The sequence below is a fragment of the Diadema antillarum genome, unplaced genomic scaffold (assembly GCF_040938485.1).
Source record: "Diadema antillarum isolate AM-2024a unplaced genomic scaffold, OU_Dant_1.0 seq00001370_RagTag, whole genome shotgun sequence".
Taxonomy (NCBI): domain Eukaryota; kingdom Metazoa; phylum Echinodermata; class Echinoidea; order Diadematoida; family Diadematidae; genus Diadema; species Diadema antillarum.
In genome coordinates, this window is record NW_027272131.1 from 32,224 (window position 1) to 52,394 (window position 20,171).

A 20,171-nucleotide genomic window follows, 5' to 3' on the forward strand; every position below is an offset into this window, starting at 1 on the left:
TGCTAAATATCAAATTAGTACTTGGACAGAATATTGCTTATGCACCAAATTGTGAAGTGCTAAGTTTTGAATGCTAACATTCATTCCTTGTGCTAGAGCAGGGTCAACTTAGTCTAGCTTCTGGACTCTTTTTACTAGCGGTGATTCAGTGTACGCGACAAGCCGTAAGAGGGCGTGACAAGACACCCGAGGATTGCGATGCGCGATAGCGGGCGGCGCGCAGTCTCACGATTGTCGCAATCAGAAAAATTGCCCCCCCCCCCCCCCCCCCCCCCCCGAGCTTGGTTTGTCGCAACTGGCAAAATATCGCACCAAGTAAAAAGGGACGGAGCACAGACTGGGGTCAACCATGGACCTACAACAACACTCTGCTCTGCCTTTTTTCTCATTTTTGTCGATCTCACAAGCTAAAACTATTACGTCGGTGGCGGATCGGGGGGGGGGGGGGGGGGGGGGTGGGGGGGCACGGAGGGGGGGCACGGGGGCGCCCTCTTTAATTTGTTTTCTTTTTATAAAAGAAAAAATGAAAGGGGTCGTGCCCCTTTTATGAAATCGCACGATGACCAACGAATATTAAAAAAAGAAAAACTCTCCCTATCGTTGAGAGGGGACCCATCCCCCCCCCCCCCCTTGTCAGCCGATTGACATGAAGTGGCACCAAAAAAGTGATAGGGCCTATTAAAGCTGTTCATTCTCATCCCCACGCTAAAACCGGGTCATTTTCAATTCTAGCCAGCCCTCCCACTGCATGCATCCTTACGTTATCTAAAGAAAATTCGAAACCAAATGCTGTAAATACATGTACAGAAGTACAGATCATCCAACGGAGAAAACTCACACTCTATTTCAAGTAGTTTTAATGAAGACCATTTTTACACTTTAGTAATCAGTGAGCCTTATAGAACAATTGACATTAATAAACAAAAATAAACATTCAAGTTGGAGAGAAGAGAAGAAGTCAACATTCATTTTATGCACAAAAGAAATCAAAGTTAATCAAAATAATCTTCTGAATCACTCGTCATTGCAGCCCACTTTCATTACATCATGTCTCATTAGAAGAAGTAGGCCTTTATAATCAAACGTATAATGGCAGGTTAATTCGTGTTTCGTTTATAGAGGGTTAACCAGTCTCATAATAGGTCTCTTGACTAATAAATAACTCTTTTGTCATTTGATATCCTATTGACTTATGAATAACTATCTTGCCATATATCCAAGAGGGTTTTACTGGATTCTCTATCTCTCAAAAAAATACACATGTAATTGATTTGTTGAATATTGTACTTGATCTGCACACCAGATCCATGGAAACACACATTAGACAACGTTTCAGAGAGTGGGGGGGGGGGGGCAGACTAGAGAGAGTGGGAGGGAGAGATGGAGGGAAAGACAGACAGAGGGGAGAGAGAGAAGGCGCCGTCAGACTGGCAAAAGATTTGCCAGTGTGACCAAGTTTTGCCAGTGTGACCGCAAACTTCCCGCAAAACTTCCCGCAAAACTTCTCACGAAACTTCCCACGTCAACTAGGAATTTTTCCCACTACTCCCTCCAAACTTCTCGATCTTTTGCCAGTGTGACCGCGAGAAATTCGCGATCTGCGTCACGTGACCAGTCCACCACCTGCATGCTTGCGGGCAGTGTCTCCGAAGCGCGAGGCCATTGTCATGTACAAGCGTGCATTGTTATGTCACAATCACTAGTCATCAGAAGGCGCGCTCTTTTTTCTTTCTTGCGCGCGCGCACCGATGACCCAAACTTCTCGATCCACAGAAGTTTGACTGCCAGTGTGACCGCATGACAAAAGATCGCGAAGACTTCGCGATCTTAAACTTCTCGATCTTTTGCCAGTCTGACCGCGCCTAATGACCACGTGATCGCCGTCAGTGTCACGTCTGTTAACACAGGAACTTGTTATAGCAGTGTAGCAAAAAAAAAGTAAATAAATAAATAAAAGCTCTTGAAAACTGCTTATCCAATACTAGTAGTGGCGAGCCAAGCCCATGCCCCTTTTGACTCCAAAGCAACTTTTTGATAGATTGGAGGTTTTCCTGAAGCTTAGATATTACTTACTTCCTAAATTTCACATTTATGGCGAAAGTTTTATCATGACATTTTCGTTTAATATTTGTGTAAGTTTCTTCTCGAATATGGACTTCTGACTTATGTGAATTACAATCCATTCTCATTCTCAATGTAAGAAAGTGTTTCGTCACCTTTTCTGTTATCATTATTATTATTATTATTATTATTATTATTATTATTATTATTATATTATCATGAATATTGCTATTATCATCATTATAATCATTGTTATTATGATGATCGACATTGTGATTATCATTAGGCCCTATCATTATCATTGTCATTATAACTATCACTTTTGAGTGCAACATATTACTCCATATAACGTTGACTTGGATTGAGAGAGTGAAATCCAAAAGCCAACATATACATTTGGTTCGGTGTAAAAATGGCAGAGGTAAAAATGGCAGGGGTAAAAATGGCAGGGGTAAAAGTGGCAGGGGTAAAAATGGCAGAGGTAAAAATGGCAGAGGTAAAAATGGCAGGGGTAAAAATGGCAGGGGTAAAAATGGCAGAGGTAAAAATGGCAGAGGTAAAAATGGCAGAGGTAAAAATGGCAGGGGTAAAAATGGCAGGGGTAAAAATGGCAGGGGTAAAAATGGCAGAGGTAAAAATGGCAGAGGTAAAAATGGCAGAGGTAAAAATGGCAGCGGTAAAAATGGCAGAGGTAAATAATTATGTGGTAAAAATGTCAGAGGTAGAGTTGTCAGTGGTCGAAATGTCAGTGGTCAAAATGCTAGAGATAAAACATGCCATTGATAAAAATTTAGTCGTTGAAATGCAAGAGGACGAGGTAAAAGTGACAGAGAATTTTTTTTTCTTCATGTTTCTGACACCTTTCTCGCAATACGCGCTTTTCGTGCCTTCTCCTGAAATAAAGCACAGGGAGACCGGGGAGAAATGGGACACGGGGAGAAATATGGGACACTCATGTAACTTGAAAAATGCTCGGCCAGGCAACAATCCAATTATATCAGTAAAAGATGAGCCTCGGTATACACCTAAAATGGACATATTAAAATATTATACAGCTCTATAGGTATCTTGTCCGTAAAATATCAAACTTACTTTAGATCTGGTAGGTCCTATACTAGGTTAATAAGTATTTTAAAAAGTGTGCAAACTTCTGAAAATAAAATTGCTTGATAACAGACATGCAGGTATGAAAAATTGGCAGGGATCTTTTACTGTTTCTGTTACCACTGGGAGAAATTTAAAAGGGCAGTGTTACATTTCTCCCCGCGGCACATGTAAAGAGAGTCTTGCAGAGCTTCAGCGATCCCTGTGTAAATTGAATCGCGATCATAGTGTCATAGGCGGTGATTTCAATCTATACCTGGATGGGGTTGGATTGGATTTTCTTACTGTTGTTGCAATAGGAGGGAACAACGTCATTTTCGGTGGCTGAATCTACCAATCTTTAGCAACACACCATGTTGATAACATAATGGAATATGACTTTGGAGCAACAGCTAAGTTTGAAAGGCATCAAACATTTCCATTTTTTTCGCCTGCGGATTCATTCAACAATGATTGAAAGAAATCCCGTGGCAAACTATCAGTTTTTACTCTCACTAGAACAGTTTATTGCTAAAGTTCGTCTCCAGTTTTAATAGGCATAAGTTTGTAAAGTGACTACAAAGTGTTCATTAAACTTCGAGATATTTGTTTTTGCGCCATGTGATGCTTGAACAATGTAATAAAATATTTTGCAAGAGCTTATTTATTTTTGCGCCATGTGATACTTGAACAATGTAATAGAATATTTTGCAAGAGTTTACTTATGTCTGCCGATACATCTGCTGTAGTTTATTTTTTGCGTTTTGTATTTTTACTTCTACATTATGTCGTGATCAGGCCTTGTGAGATAAACAGGCTCCTACGAAACCTGAATGTGAGAAAATAATATTGAACAGGTGAAAAATTAGTGGTTTGCTTCGACTATGTCTCCTTCACTTCTTTACACTAAACAGTTCAAAAAAATGAAAAGTAATGACAATATACTAGCCTGGACGTGAGCGGAATTCGTTTGTGTTAGAGTGTGTATGTGAGAGTATGTATATCTGCGTATATGTTTATACCAAAAGTGGGTTCGTGTGTGTGTGTGTGTGTGTGTGTGTGTGTGTGTGTGTGATAACTTCATTGGGCGAAACAACGTAGGATTATACTGTTTAAGGGTTTTGCATCATTGTTGGAACGCCCTTATAATGATAAATGATAATAATAATAATAATAATAATAATAATAATAATAATAATAACAATATTACTGAATAATGAAAATAATTTCCCATAGGCCTACTAGGCTCTTAGCTGGTTTATTATTTCTCTGCACACAGACAGATTACGCCACTGCACTTGAATCAAACTCAGAATAATGAGAGTGCTCTAATCTTTTTAAAACATAATTAAATCAATATTCTTCAAATCTGCAATTTGGATTTGTTAATTCGAGAAATACATTTTGCTCTGACTAGGATATCATTCAAGACCTCTTCATACGTTTATATCTGACGAAATCGCTCTCATTACTTCTGACATTTTACCTCTGCCATTTTACCTCTGCCATTTTTACCTCTGCCATTTTTACCCCTGCCATTTTTACCTCTGCCATTTTTACCCCTGCCATTTTTACCTCTGCCATTTTTACCTCTGCCATTTTTACCCCTGCCATTTTTACCCCGGCCATTTTTACCCCTGCCATTTTTACCCCGGCCATTTTTACCCCTGCCATTTTTACCCCTGCCATTTTTACCACTGCCATTTTTACCCCTGCCATTTTTACCTCTGCCATTTTTACCCCTGCCATTTTTACCCCTGCCATTTTTACCTCTGCCATTTTTACCTCTGCCATTTTTACCTCTGCCATTTTTACCCCTGCCATTTTTACCCCTGCCATTTTTACCTCTGCCATTTTTACCTGGCACCGTTGAATCATACTTGAACAAACAAGAAAACTTCACACGTTGTCATGACTCAATCATATCCGTAACGATTATTATGCAAACTACATGAAGTGATTATTAAACTCTTATAGTTCGTATACACTCAACAATGATCATGAAGATCATTATGCGATCTATAGTCATAACAATGTGGCAACATATATTTCCCTTTAGGCATGCACTGCTAAGTTATTTAAAGAATTACTGCAGAATGATTTGATACGAGGATCATGATTTCTTGTTTGCGAAGTCATAGAAAAGAACATTTAGATATTATAACGCAAATTTGAAGAACTAAATCAGTAACAGAAGAGAATGATAATGATCGCAAAGGCAAGATTGTGTGTGGTGTACAGATATTACCGAGTACGAGCAGCAGCAATAAATGCATTTCCATGCCTTTCGAGGAACGCAGTATATCTAGCACATTCCCCTGACGTTACGTTGAGTCGATGGTCGATACCGATTGGGGGCCCAATTTATTTCGCTGATACCCGTCCCCGTTCTTTAAAGCTTATTACATGGAAAAAACATCAATAACATCGGTGGCAGCGATGAAGTAGATTTGATAGTCTCTGTTTCCACAATCATAACTATTGTTATGCGCTTCGAACTTCCTTCTTTATAAAGTAGGCCTATGTATGTGTATGGATGTATGTATGTTTGTTTGTTTGTTTGTTCATTTCCATCTAAGAAGATGGCTGGATAGCCCATATTCAGCTACGTTAAAACGGTGTGGTGTGTACAGTTCTGGTCGTGGTGAAGATTTAGCTTTTAAAGGGATGGTACAGTATTGGTGGCGATGAGAATTGGGCTTTTAACTTTTTGTGAGATACCAAGAAAACACTTATGATAGAGTTCAGATCATACCATTTTAAGAGGAATTCAAAGTTTATTTGATGAAAATCGGGTTTGGAATTACTGAAACACCCAAAAACAAATTAAAACAAAGCGATCGTAATAAAGTGTGGGTCCCACACTTTATCAGAATCGCTCTTTTTTGGCTATCATAGCCATTTCAAAACCAATTTTCATCAAATAAAAGTTGAATTCCTCAAAGAATTACATACTCTTTCATATTTCGTAAAAGGTTTCTCACTATCTCACCAAAAAATATTAAAAACCTGAAATTAGGTCTCAACCAAAACTGTACGATCCCTTTAACGTTTTGCGAGATATTCAGAAACTACATATGAGATGTCAAAGAGCATGCAGTTGTAAGGGGTATCAAAAGTTTATTCGATGAAAATCGGTTTTGAAATGGCTGAGATATCCAAAAACAAGGTGAAACAAAGATATCCTAATAAAGTTGGGGCATGTCGCCTTTTATCATTGTTAGCACTTTTTTGGATATCTCAGCCATTTGAAAACCAATTTTCATCAAATAAACGTTGAATCCTTATTAAAATTACATGCTCTTTCATATTTCATAAGAGGCTTTTCATAATTTTTCATAATGTTCAAAACATGAATCCCTACCTCAACCAGTACTGTACAGTCCCTTTAAGCTGGTCTTCCATGGGGTCCAGTTGGATGTGAGGTGGGGACCACTTCACCGGGTGAGACACCCTGCTCTTTGCGATGGATGAATGAAGCGGGATCTTTTACGTGCATGAGTTGTGACTCTCTCATACACGGGACCTCCATTATGTCCTATATCCGAGGGACAGAGTGTTTTGCCTCTTGTTAGAGGGGACATGTTGGTGTGTATCGTTACAGTATGTATGTATGTATGTATGTATGTATGTATGTATGTATGTATGTATGTATGTATGTATGTAACTAGCTATGTTTGTATGTGTGTATGTGTGTGTATGCATGTAGGGCCTGTGTATGCGTGTCTACACATGTGTACATACAATGCATCTCTAACGTTAGGCCTATAATGTAGCAATGTAGGCTTCTGTGTGATGTATGCATGTAGTGTGTGGGCCTAGCCCTACCTATATCTCTTTGATAAAGTTAAACCCTATGCCGATCACATGATTGCGGGCCTATATGCCTATGCTTGTTTCGACAGGTTCACACACAAAATGATGATAATAGCCTATTTGTTCTTTTCTGATATTTTGTGTATCACATAACAGTTTTTACTTGAGTGACATGAGGAAACTTACTATAAGAGAGTAAAATACCTATTTAAATAAGTCAAATAAATGGCCCTAATGATGATACAACTCGACTTTTGTCTTTACAGATGATAATTTCCCGAGAGGCTTGTCTGTACAAATTCTAAAGTGAAGGAGCAAGATCTGTTATTATGCAAACCATAACTGTCTTCGCCAAATACAGGACATTTTATAATAATAATAATAATAATAATAATAATAATAGTGGCTACTTGTATGTATAGCGCACAGGTCCACTTTTCAGTGCTCATGGCGCTTCAAAAATGAAAAGATATCATATATTTACATGCATATACATATTCAAACATTTCAACAAATAAGAAAATGGCAAACAAAAACAAATATATACCAAATAAAGAATACAACATATACCAATTAAAAATACAATATTGATCCATAGCAATTACAGCAATTACATTTTATGATATTGAAGTATGTAAAATGAGGGTGGAAACCCATATCGCTGATCACATGCATTTTCTTTGTTGTTGTTGTTGTTGTTGTTGTTGTTGTTGTTGTTGTTGTTATTGTTTTTGCATTTTGTCTGTTCGTTTGACAATATTGAAAGACTGCGTACCAGGCAGGAATTACACCGTGTCATTGCACTAAACAACGGCCTGCTGTTATCAATATTTAGTGTTACAGCCTGGATGTCAGGCTAACCTTAGGCTGCCATATTGGAGAGAATGTATAGGAGTGCCTCGCATGTTCGGAAAGTGTTATTAAAATACACGGTTTAACCCGGTATATTTTAATGTCCAGTGAGTCGCTGGTGGTGACTGATTAGTGACCGAAGAAATTTGGATTTAAAAATGAGTTCAAATGACAGTAGGCGATCCAAAAGAAGGCGAAATAAACGGGGTGGTGGAAAGGCCAATTCTCGCCCTGTTAGCAGCAATGGCAACGCGATTAACGTTAGTAGTGCACCGTCTGCGAAGACAGATGGCCAGGTAAGGGGCGAGCGTGTGTGTGGAGTTGCGTTGTCTTGGCTCTGCGTGCGTGTGTGTCCTATTGATTGAACGTGTCATGTGTGAGTGCATGAATGTGGCAAGTGAACTTGTTTACAAATTTAAACATTCATTCAGCAAAAATGCATTTGATCCAGGCAGACAGATACACTGAAAATTATAAAACTATACCGTATGAAGAAGGTGTACATGTAGAAAAAGTATAGTACTATGAGTGGATAATGCATTGTTACATCTACAAATCCAATGTTAGAAAACGGTCAACTCCATGCCAGTCCATGACCCGTGTCCATGACATCATGACACGGCCTGGCCATGTCTTGGACTTCGTTGATAAGTTGGTCATCCTTCATAACATTTGTAAAAAAACCCGCACCAAGGTTCGTGCCAATATTCAACTGCGCACAAAAGCGTGGTTTTTACTAACCCCGGCGCGGGGCGCCGCGCTGTAACTTACAATGTAATTTGTAGTTGTATTTGTAAGACTAGTGACAGTGTAGTGTAACCATGCAGTAACGGCGCCCCGAACGAAGACTTGTAGGCAAATTAGGGAGGTAATCAAGTACACTGTGATGCTTGCAATTCAGTAAACAACTCATCGTTCAAAACGACACTTGGATTTGCAACGAAAAGCCATATGTTGTAATATCCTATTGTTGAATATTAGAATCTATAGGCAACTAGATCTATAGTATCACTCGCCATTAATCTCCGAATACAAGATTAATAGTCATCATCTTTGAGAACATCTCCACAAGATGCGAATCGCCATTTTGAACATATCACGTAAATAAAATGATCTGCGCATGCGCGAATGAATATTCATGTCAGTTCTCAGCAAGCCGTCCTGTTTTTTTTTTCCACAGGCATACATTGTGTATTATAATATGTGCTACGTTTTCTCCATACCCGATCGACAGCAAGGCTGTTGGCGCATGCACTGTGTAAGTTGTACTATGATACGAAGTGCGGAAAGACTAAAACCTCGCATAAAATCTTTCACTGGGCTCTTAAAACAGATCGTATTGTAAATTGATTTCAGCGGCTCTGATTGTAAGTATCTTATCTAACAGTACGGCAGTGATTTTCAATGTAAAACCCTGTATTTTGGTCTCTGGTCACCAAAATGCTACGCCATATCAGGCGTTTCTTCGATAGCCATAGGGCTGCCATGCGACCCCGACTCTGTACGGGTTGGGGTAGCTGGTGCGGTTAGGTTTTTACATGTACCCGGTACCGGTAGTCGATTAGTTTGTCAAATTTTGGACATCGTTATGGTCTAAAAATGTTAGATCTAATTACTTGTATAAATGGGCGGCTTGCTTTCTTTATGTCAGTGTACAGTGTAGGTGGTGCTAAACTGCTATATATTACTGCTAATCAATCGATATACTTTCATATCCATGTCAATATCTCAAAATCTGCAAACCCAAATTGCACCAAAAATCCCCACAGGATGTACATTGTACATATCGTACACATACAGTACTTGCTACAGTCTGACAGTTGCGGTTGTAGCTTACATGTATTTCAATCACTCTCATCAATTTGAACCAAATCTTGTATCGTATATTGGGAAGCTAAGAAGACATTTGCTGAAGCTGTTTGTTCATAACTGCTCAAAGGTTGTGTAAATGTGAAATGACTGGATATTTGAAACCCACACTTCTGAAAGGGTGCGTTTGGATTGGAAATCAACTCACTTCTGGCATAGAATTAAGGTTTCCAAAAGACTTTCAGGAAGATTTGGGCAGATGATAAACGCAAAGATGGTTTGATTACCATATGGGGTTAGAAACGGCTTTCTGAAACATGGGATAAAGTGCAATCTCGAATGAGTTTGAGCCAGAAATGCTTTTCTGTAGAGATGATAAATTTTTATGCAGGTTGTTTTGAAAGGCGTTTGTATCTCGGACCTGCCCATGCCAACTACATGACTTCTGCTCCTAGGGGTCAAACAGCGCACTGGTGCTGCCTTCCTCTTGACTCACGATGGAGATGATAAACGCAACAACTCGAGAAACGCGATCCAAAAGGCCTTTGCAAATGCGTTTTGAGTTGGGTATTGAAACATGTTTCAGTGATGGCTCACATATTTGGACATTTGTGCAAGTACATTGTGTATGCAGTTATAAATTGCTAAAACTCTTTGTGAATTACTTTACTCTAGGAAGATTGCACAGTATACTGATCATTATTTTTCTTTATTTTTGTAAGATTGTATTACCAAATGATTATTCCCTAGTATTCTATTGTTTGCATGAACTTATTGGTCCTTTCAATTATCTTACATCTTAATTGATTAGATGATGTCATCCATGCCTGCTTCTAATACCCTTTCTGAGTTGGACTTGGACAACATTCCTCAGGTGAGAGGCACTGTGTACCATAAGTTGTGAGACTGCCAGGAATCTATTAGTATACCTATTAGTATGACATGGCATGGAAATTAAAAGAGAAAATCTGTGCTCTTGCTTGAGTTTGAGAAACAATATTGATTTGTGGGGCAAGCAAGAATGACACTTTCCTGTTACATAATGAAACACTTATTCCCATTGCCTCCTCTGCCCCGTCCAAACTATGAGTTATCTTTCATTTGCCCTGTAGGACAAATTTTTCAATTTTATTTGAATTGGGCATATTTTGCCGGCAAGTCCCTTTGTTCAGTTTTGTTCAGCTGATAACTGATCAGTGAAAATATCAGGAGAATTCTTAAATATGTAGCTTTATCTAGCTATACTAAACAATTGTACAATCTAGCTGTTTCTTACAGCTCTTGCTTCTATCTTCATTGCTTCTAGTTCTTCATGACTTTAAAAGTACCATATTTGCTTTTTCTGAGAGACCCCTGTATAGAGTCCCCTGGTTGTCTGGCATGAGGTTGGTATACGTTTCTATGGAAACAAGTGGGCACACGTTTCTCCTCGAGAGAAGTGGGCAGTTTCTTGTGTGTACATACTGTATGAGCACTCCGCCACATACAGCGCTGGTCACAGGAAGTGTGTGCCATCTCACCCGAGACAGTTTAGAGTCCCCTCAGGCCTCATCTAGCACAAGTTTAGCACAACCCTTGGAGGTTGTGCTAGACTCGTGCTAGGCTGTGTAGCGCAATCTTTACCTCGGACTTACGCCAGACTCACCCTAGACTTGTGCTTTGTGCCATGACCATGTAGAGTCCCCATCAGCTGGGGTAAACACGGCACAACTTGCGGAGTTTGTGCCATGTTTTGGGGGACTCTAAACTGGTACAAGATAGGTCACTCTGGTTTTGATTCGTTTGTGGTTTTGTGTGTTTTGCTTGTTGTTATGAGGCGCTTGAGCTACATAGCTTATAATTGAAGGTCGTTCAAAAGAATCACATATTTCTACATGCAAAGTACACACACACACACACACACACACACACATTCTTTCTTTTTTTTTTCTTTAGAGGAAAATGAAGCAAACAGAAATATGTTGAATGTTGTGTGTCTTAAAGTGTCTCTGACTCAAGTCTCAAGAAAAAAATGTCTTTAAGATTTTCATGATTGTATTCATTATCATTTTTTTTTTTTTTTAAGGAGGAAGTGATTTGCAGAGAAAATCTACATTAGAGATATTGTTCGGCAACATTTTCAAAGTATTACTTTGACAAGCAAGAGGAAATCTACACTATCTCAAAATGTTAATCGCCATACAATATGTGCCAGGACATACAGATGTACTTGAATAAGTGAAGATGATTATGATGAAATACACATCATTCATAATGCCTGTGGGAAAATCACTTTTGATTTTTTTTTTCTTTTTTTTCCATGATGAACTTAAAGGACAAGTTCACCTTCATAAACATAAGGATTGAGAAAATGCAACAATATTAGTAGAACACATCAGTGAAAGTTTGAGGAAAATTGGACAATCGATGCAAAAGTTATGAATTTTTTAAATTTTTGTGTTGGAACCGCTGGATGAGGAGACTAATACAGCTTGTGAGTCATATGCGTACAACAGTATAAAGAAATGTAAAAGAAAATTCAACATACTTTCACTTTTTTCGCATAATAAAAGAGCACTTGACTTGCCTCTTTCTAAAGGCAGGGGGAATGATATTACCCATAACATTTGTCGGTAACGAGTCATGGGAATGTGTACTTTTTTCAAAAGATGGAATTTTGTGAAATTCTCTTTATATTTTCCTTATATTGTTGTACGCATGTGACATCTAAGTTATTCATACACTGCAGTAGTCTTCTCATCCAGCGGGTACTGCACAAAAACTTCAAAAATTCATAACTTTTGAACGGATTGTCTGATTTTCCTCAAACTTTCAATGATGTGTTCTACTAATATCGCTACATTCTCTCAATCATTATGTTTATGAAGGTGAACTTATCCTTTAATCTTTAAGCATCCTCGTTTTGACTGATGTCTTTGAAATAATGCCACATTTATTACTGGAGAATTTCGAGGGGTTTGGGGTGTTCTACATGTAATTCCAGTTCTTAGATATCCTGTTTACCATACTCATAAAACAGTATCTTCTGTTATGTGAGCAAGCATTTGAGAATACAATGCATTAGGTGTGGAAACCATTTTGTGGTCAACTTCAAATTTGTGTAGATTTTTCACTGTACTTGCTTGTTGTGGTGTGAGGGATAGGCAAGAATATGACAGTTAGAACAGGCTAGCAGGTGATTTAAAAGTGAGTTCACTTTAAACAAGCTGTGTTCATCCCTTAGTCACATGAGAACCCTGCACAGTGCAGCTTGATCAAACTCCTCTGACATGGCTGCTCTCATACTCTGATTGGTTTGTCATTTGTTCAGACATAGAGCTCTGAGTATGCAGAGTATTAGTGCGAGGGTTTCTTGCAGGCTTACACCTGGTCAGGTCTTGACTATAATAGACGCCTTGGTTAGCTGTAGAATCATCTTGAATTATCACAATAGCTTTCATCTAATTTTACAATCTAAAAGGAATACCGTAAAGCTTTTATGATTGTCATGACAGTTATAAACAAAAAGAACCCCCCCCCCCAAAAAAAGAAGAAAGGAATCTACAAGTGCATTTTCGTGAATAATGTGTTTTCACAAATACATGTATGTGATTATAATCGGTACCTACAGTATTTGACATGGTGTCAGCTCGTTCATCCGTTTTCTTTACTAAACCAGTCCACTGTTCCATGATTGTAATTTACACTTCTTGCATATAAACATAACTTCAGTCACACTGTAAGACAAATGTTCCCCCTTTTTTGTTGTTGTTGATTTGCAGCTACCTTTCTCCAAACAAATGTCACAAGTACAGGTACAGTTTGTTGCAGTGCAAAACGTAATTAAACCTTTCACAATACCAGATTGAATCGAGACATTGATGGGATTGAGTGAAGAAGTTGTGAGTGTGACTGATGATACATGATGTACATTAGTATTTGTAACAATATATATGTATAGCTTGTTGATACTCTATTATCATCTTTTCCTTTTTGTTGGGGGGGGGGGGTTCTATTTTGATAACTGCTGTATACGGCGAATATTTCGTGAGGTTTTTATTTTCGCAAATTTCACAAGTCGGGTGCTATTTGCGAAATTAAAGACACACGAAAATGTTGACTCTGATCCCGATATGAATGTGACTTACGGGTTTACACTTCTCCGTTCAGTGTACAGGACTCCACGATCGCAAATTTAACCACTCGCGAAATAGTCGGGAATTCCCGATTTGCGAAAAATTAGACTTGCGAAATATATGGCATATACAGTATCTCTGGGGGCTGTTTCACTATTTAGCACTGTAATCAGTCCCAAGTTCAATTCAACTGATCTTAGGGACAATTTTGGGATCAGTCAGTCCTCAGATGTTAGGAACTGTTTCAACAAGTCACTGGGAACAGTATATTGTGCCTACCGTGCCACATTCTACATGTACAATACATATTGAATGTCTATGTATCCTTCCCAACTACACAACTAGCTCTTATCTGAATTTGTCCCAACTTTAGGTTCATTGTTCGGCTCGATATACAAGCTGTAGTTCCCATGTTAGTGAAACAGGGCCCAGGCCTGTTTGAGCTTACATCCTGGGTAAAGTGAACTAAAGCATAGAGTGGAGTTCTACTTGAACTTGTGTATCCATATTGAGTATGGTAGACATTGCTGCATGAAGAGGGTGGTGACATGAAAAAGACAAAGCTGTCTTGCATAAAGGAAGGAAGATGTAGGCTCTTGGAGGCAAAGAAGAAAAAAGAAGAAGAAAAAAAGAAGAAGGAAATGTTTTACACTTCAGGTGTCTTTCAAGCCTGTGTGAAATTAGTAGGATTTATAACCATGGCATGTTACACACACCTGTAGGCCTACTTAATTATTGTTGACACTGGCGTTGGGACATGCGTATTGTACTTATAGGCAAGTACTGTGGACATCAAACAATGCCTTGTGCACAAACATTTGTGTAGTAGGGTTGCTACAAGTAACAACGCATCGTCACTATTGGACAGGAGGCTCTAAGTTTCCTGTTCTAATGTACATCATTGGTATGGTAGGAAGAAAGAGTAGGGCATTGCAGTACAGTGTAGTCTTGCAATAAGTGGTGTGGTGAGATCCATGATATCTTTTTCATTCGATCACATCAGTTGTGTACACGTAAGTACTCCTGCACTTTTGGTGTGGTGCTACAAAATGATGAATAGAAGGTAAAACGGTTCTCAGAAGGGCTCAAATTCATCTTACAACATTTGGAAGTTGCTTGCAACATGTCAAAAGGGTCTACAAGTACCAAGAAACTTGTCAGGCTGCGGCAATTTGCCAGGTTAATGATATGTTTTGGAATATTTTGAGATAAATAGTGAAAATTAATGAGAATAAAGTATACTTGACTTTTGTTCCTGGAGACCCCTTCCTGTTCAGCAGTGGGTTTGTAGAATGTTTCATAATGATCTACAATGTATCATGCCCTAGCAAATGTATTTACCAACAAACTGCATGCGATTTATACTCGCACAGAAGATCGATGGATACTTTTGTTAGTTATCAATAGTCAGTTATAAAACATGACGTAGCAACCACAAGTGAATAGTTCTCAGATTCCAATACAGTTCGTGTACCGTTTTTAAAAGCTAATATTTCAAATTTTCATCTACATATACCTACCCAACTAAAATTTTGTTATCACGGCATTATCTCACACATTTGTTTGAATGCACTTTTATGTGTCCATTTTAGAGCAAATATTGACAGTTTGTGCAGGTGTATGAAAATGTATGTTTCACCTTTAATGTACAAAGAGTGGTGAGAGTGATGTCTTGATGAGTGTATCTCTGCTGAATCAGGCAGGTGGAAACCTCTTCTTTCCACTTCCTGGGTTGAATCTACAGTACACGGCATGCTCCAACGGATGGTCTGTTGGGCACTGTGTGTTGCCGTATATTACTGGGTGACCATGATGTGGTTTTTGCATCTAATAAATGCCTTCCAAGTGCTCCCCATGAGTAGTCTTGTACCATGGAATACATTCCTTATCAATCTTTCTTTGAAGGTAAATTTGCTTATTACCTCCACGAAGGAGGTATATTTTTTGTGGTGTTTGTCTGTCTGTCTGTTTGCAAAGTAACTCAAAAGTTATGTATGGATTTCAATGAAATTTTCAGGAAGAGTCAATAATGACACAAGGAACAGATGATTGAAATTGTGTGAGCAGTAACTATTCTTTTTCTTTTCTTTTTAAAGGCCACATTATGTGAATCCCATTGATATATCTTATTGCAGAAAAAAAGGAGAACAAGAATTTGGTAAGAAGTAAAAATCTATACCAATGTAAATGGATATTCAGTAAATCATATGAAAAAAAAACACACATACGTGGAAACAAAAATATACTAGGCCCTATATATTGAGTTATCCTATACACTAAAGAGGAAAAAAATCAACCAAAACCAAGCAACCATGAAGTCCTCTTCCACAATGGGTAGCTGTGTTGTAATGTTACAATAGTACTTACATTTGTACATACAATGGAATGTATTCTACCAAAATGTTCACATGAACCTACATTTACTTGCGTTATAAAGAGTCTGCTGAGACAGCACATCAAGAAATAAACAGGATGACGATGTGATTATCTTTGAGAAGAGGCAATAATGGCGCAAAAGTATTGCACGTTGGGAATTAGGAAAAAAGAAGAATACAGTGTAACTTGAAATGCTGTTTCGGTTAAAGTGCATGTTGTGAGACATCATAGTTACCGGTATTGATGCGTGTGAGTGCTGCATGTGGGGTTTTGTAATAGCAGGTTTCATCATGAAACAAGGATGGTATGCCTATCGATTGTGATTTCAAAGTCATTTTTGTGATGGTACAATACATATGCCATGTTGTTTCCTTGTGTATGGAACACCTCGTTTTCCCTGGAAAGTGGTCAGAGAACTGGGTGACTTTGGTGCCTCAGGAGCAGTGAAGTGTGTGATAGATAGATGTGTTTGGGCCTGATGAACAGCTTGTCTGTACTATGCATGTGCTGTGCTGTGAATGATTGCTCAGCCTTTGTGCATTTAAACTGCTTGAGTGCTAGTCTGTATGTGCAATGTGTATGTTGCATATGATGTGTGTGTGTGCATAAGCAATTGCCAAGACATACATTGTATACCTGTAATCACACATTGTGAGATATGAAAGACTTTGTATGCCTGTGTACCTTATGGCAGATTTTGACAGAAGATGCATGTAAACCGTATCAGTTTACCAATCTACCAGCTCACCTCTCTGAGGCTACATGTACTATAAAGAGAGTTCAAAACAAATTGTGTAACTGAAATTACAATATTAGTCACTCGTATAGTCCCTTCTTCATATCTTTTTCCTTAAGTTAAAGGGACATTCCAGACGATTTTCATAATTTCACATCATGTAGTACATAAATCAACAACTCCATGTATAGATTTGTGGAATTTATTGTGATTCTTGAGCAGAGAAACAATACATTGAAAAACCTTAAACAAATTACACTGAACAAGGATGATGACATAGGAGGTTCACATATTTCAGAAATGTAGCAGAGTAATTCCATTACAATACCGCTTGCTTGCGAGTTCACCTGTGTATAATCTATGCATGCCTTCTTCTTTTGTTCTGCTTCCTTGCGCCCCAGCTCATGCATTCTTATGGTGACTCTGCCATGTCGTCATCCTTGTTCATTGCGATTTGTTCCAAATTTTGAAAATATTCTTATTCTTCATCCCAATTATCACAAATTCTAAAACTCTGTCCTCTGTATAATTAATTTATAGTTGTTCAAATTAAAAAATCTGAAAATCATCCGGACGTCTCCTTTAAACAAGGGAGGGCTGGGGCATTAATTTTTTTCTTTTCTCCAATATTGAGCTACAGTGTACAGTGCAACTATAGTTGTATGCTGGGAGTCCAGATGAGTACATTGTACAATGTGTCACTTCAGTTCATCATGTCTAGTCAGTTTTTATGTAAGTTGTAGATAATGTAGCTTGATTCTTCTATATTGGATTCAATTTAATACAGGTTTTATCAAAATCATATCTTGCAGCCAATGGCTGAATTGTACATGTTTACAATTAGAATCATTTGTACAAGTTGATATTGCAATACTCTAAAATAACAGTAATTCAAACCTATGATAAAAGCAAATAAATCTAACTTGGTAAAGATAAAAGGTAAACTAAAAGGTATTTGTACATGTGAAAATGATATAAAGGTAATTACTACACACAGAATTAAAGTTAATATATAACGATAATCTAAAATTCATGGAAAAACAAAAATGTAATTGAGGTTTTGTTAGATATGTAGGGCCGTACACAGATAAAAGAAATTGGATACAAAATGTAACAAATTGCCGTAAAGTTCCGTGTATAAGACGCACTATTTTTTCGTCGGAAAACATTGAAAATCGGGGGTGCGTCGTATACACGGGTACAGTCGAATCACGGAAAAAAATCCATCATGTACACCCAATTTTATAAGGCCAACTTGGGGCCATGTATGCCCATCGACATTTGGAAGGTAAGCAATCACTCAAACTTACGGATAAATGAGCGATCTTTCAATCTGGACACACACAAAAGCTGCAAATACGAGATAAACTTACGATCTGCCTTGTGCAATAACGATGTATCAATCTGGCCATAGACAACAGCTGTAACAGCACTGCTGCTGTATGCTACCAATGTCAGTCTACCAAGCTACCAACAGCCAACCTAGTAGCTGGAATACGCGATGTACAGGTATCATTACTAAATTATCGATACCGTAAAACTTACCAATGTACTAGTATCAATATGGCCATAGACAAAAGCTGTAAAATACGGAGTAGGATCGACACTATGTCACCGTAAATATGAACGATGTGTGAAGCATGCATGCATATCCATGTCGTTCGTTTGCTCTTCATTTCACGAGGCCAGCTAGGATAGCATAGCTACACTGCTAGCTAGCTAGCTACAATGTAGCAAGCCTTTGGCAAAGGCATGCAGCTGCAGAGAGGCTTTTGCAATGGACTCGCGTGCACACAGCGATCGGATCATAGCGCGCTTGCCCGTTGCGCGCTGTGTGTGCAAGTCCATTGCTCTCTGTGTGCGTGTGCTGAAATTATAGCGAGCTGCCTTTTGCAAAAGGCTAGCACTGTGCATACAAGCATGGTACAAGAGACACTGTCATGTTACTGGTAATCCAGGGCGAAACAACAGTGAGTGTAATTACCGTACGCACCGTACGTCTCGCCGTATGATCCCTCTGTTACACTTGTTGATGTTTTTCTTATTTTTCGTAATGAACCTTCCAGTATGACATGCGTCAATATGCGAGACACCCTCTGCTATACTGTATACGCTATAATTTTCGCGTACATAAATTTTCGCGAATTGCCGATGTCACACATTTTCGCGAGTGGTTAAATTCGCGATTGGGGGACCAGAGAAGATATGAAGTGGCAAAGAAAGTGTGAATTTTCAACTTACTAGCATATAAGAATGATACTAGTTATATACTGCAAGAAAAAGACTTGCCAAACTCTGTGAACTAGTAAGTTAGAATTCAACATTTTTGAAGTGGTTAAGTCCATCACGCTAGATTTCTGACGAGTGGTCCCCTTGCGATAATGGATTGGCTCTCTACAGTATTCGTAAGTAGACGTGGACGTGCGTAAACAAGCTTAGCCAGTATGGTCTGTTTGGTAAGCCGTGACATGGTATTTTAGTACTGAAATGTTCGTATCATCAAGGCAAGGGATTCATTTTGGAAGGTAATATTTTCGCGTGTTGTTAATTTCGCGAATAGCTCCTGACTCGCGAAATTCGCGAAAATAAAACCCCCGCGAAATATATAGCGTATACAGTATATGACAGCAAAGATCGTACTGTACACTCATGAGTACGATATGCATGACACATGTACCACGATTGAAAGGCGAAACAATAGCAAGTGAGTACCGAGACATGTCTCGCATTTTGCGTCTTCCATATTTTGCCGATGTCCGATGAATACCGATAAAAGAAAGTATAAAAGGAAACGAAAAATAGAGCAAATACATGCTCCATTCTAAGGAAATTTTGAGCTGAAATAATATGTATGACACACGCAATATTTGCGTGGAAATTTTCGTGTTTTTTTATTTTTTTTATATTTTAGGTCCGAAAGTAGGGGTGCGTCTTATACACGGGTGCGTCTTATACACGGAACTTTACGGATATTTATCCGTTAAAACTTATTTTCACTTGGTGTACAAAAATAGTAATGAATAGATATCATAACATAAATAAATGACCGAGTCTATTAGAATATGAGTATCACCTACTCTAAAAACGAGGAATGTTCGCGTGCATTTTAATTTCGCGAATTTCGCGAGCGCCAAGATTCACAAAATTAAAATGCACGCGAAAGTTCTTGTTTACACTCTATGCATTGAATGCCAGTGGCAGTTCACGAAAATTTCATGCTGCAAAAAAGGCCATTGGCTCCAATTTCGCGAAAAATTCATGCCGCAAATATATCATGTTTTACAGTATTCATAAATTTTGTGTGACATTTGAGTCAGTCCATT

General features: G+C 38.5%; 1 protein-coding gene across 1 annotated transcript in view; it reads left to right on the forward strand.

The window, feature by feature from the left end:
* The first annotated feature begins 7,852 nt into the window (after positions 1-7,852).
* The window catches only part of LOC139708750 (uncharacterized), a 45,591-nt gene continuing 33,272 nt past the window's right edge, over positions 7,853-20,171 (forward strand). The window contains exons 1-2 of the mRNA XM_071620684.1: positions 7,853-8,108; positions 10,433-10,495. Of these exons, the coding sequence (XP_071476785.1) occupies positions 7,971-8,108; positions 10,433-10,495 (201 nt within the window). The 5' untranslated portion in view covers positions 7,853-7,970. The remainder of the gene's footprint in view (positions 8,109-10,432; positions 10,496-20,171) is intronic.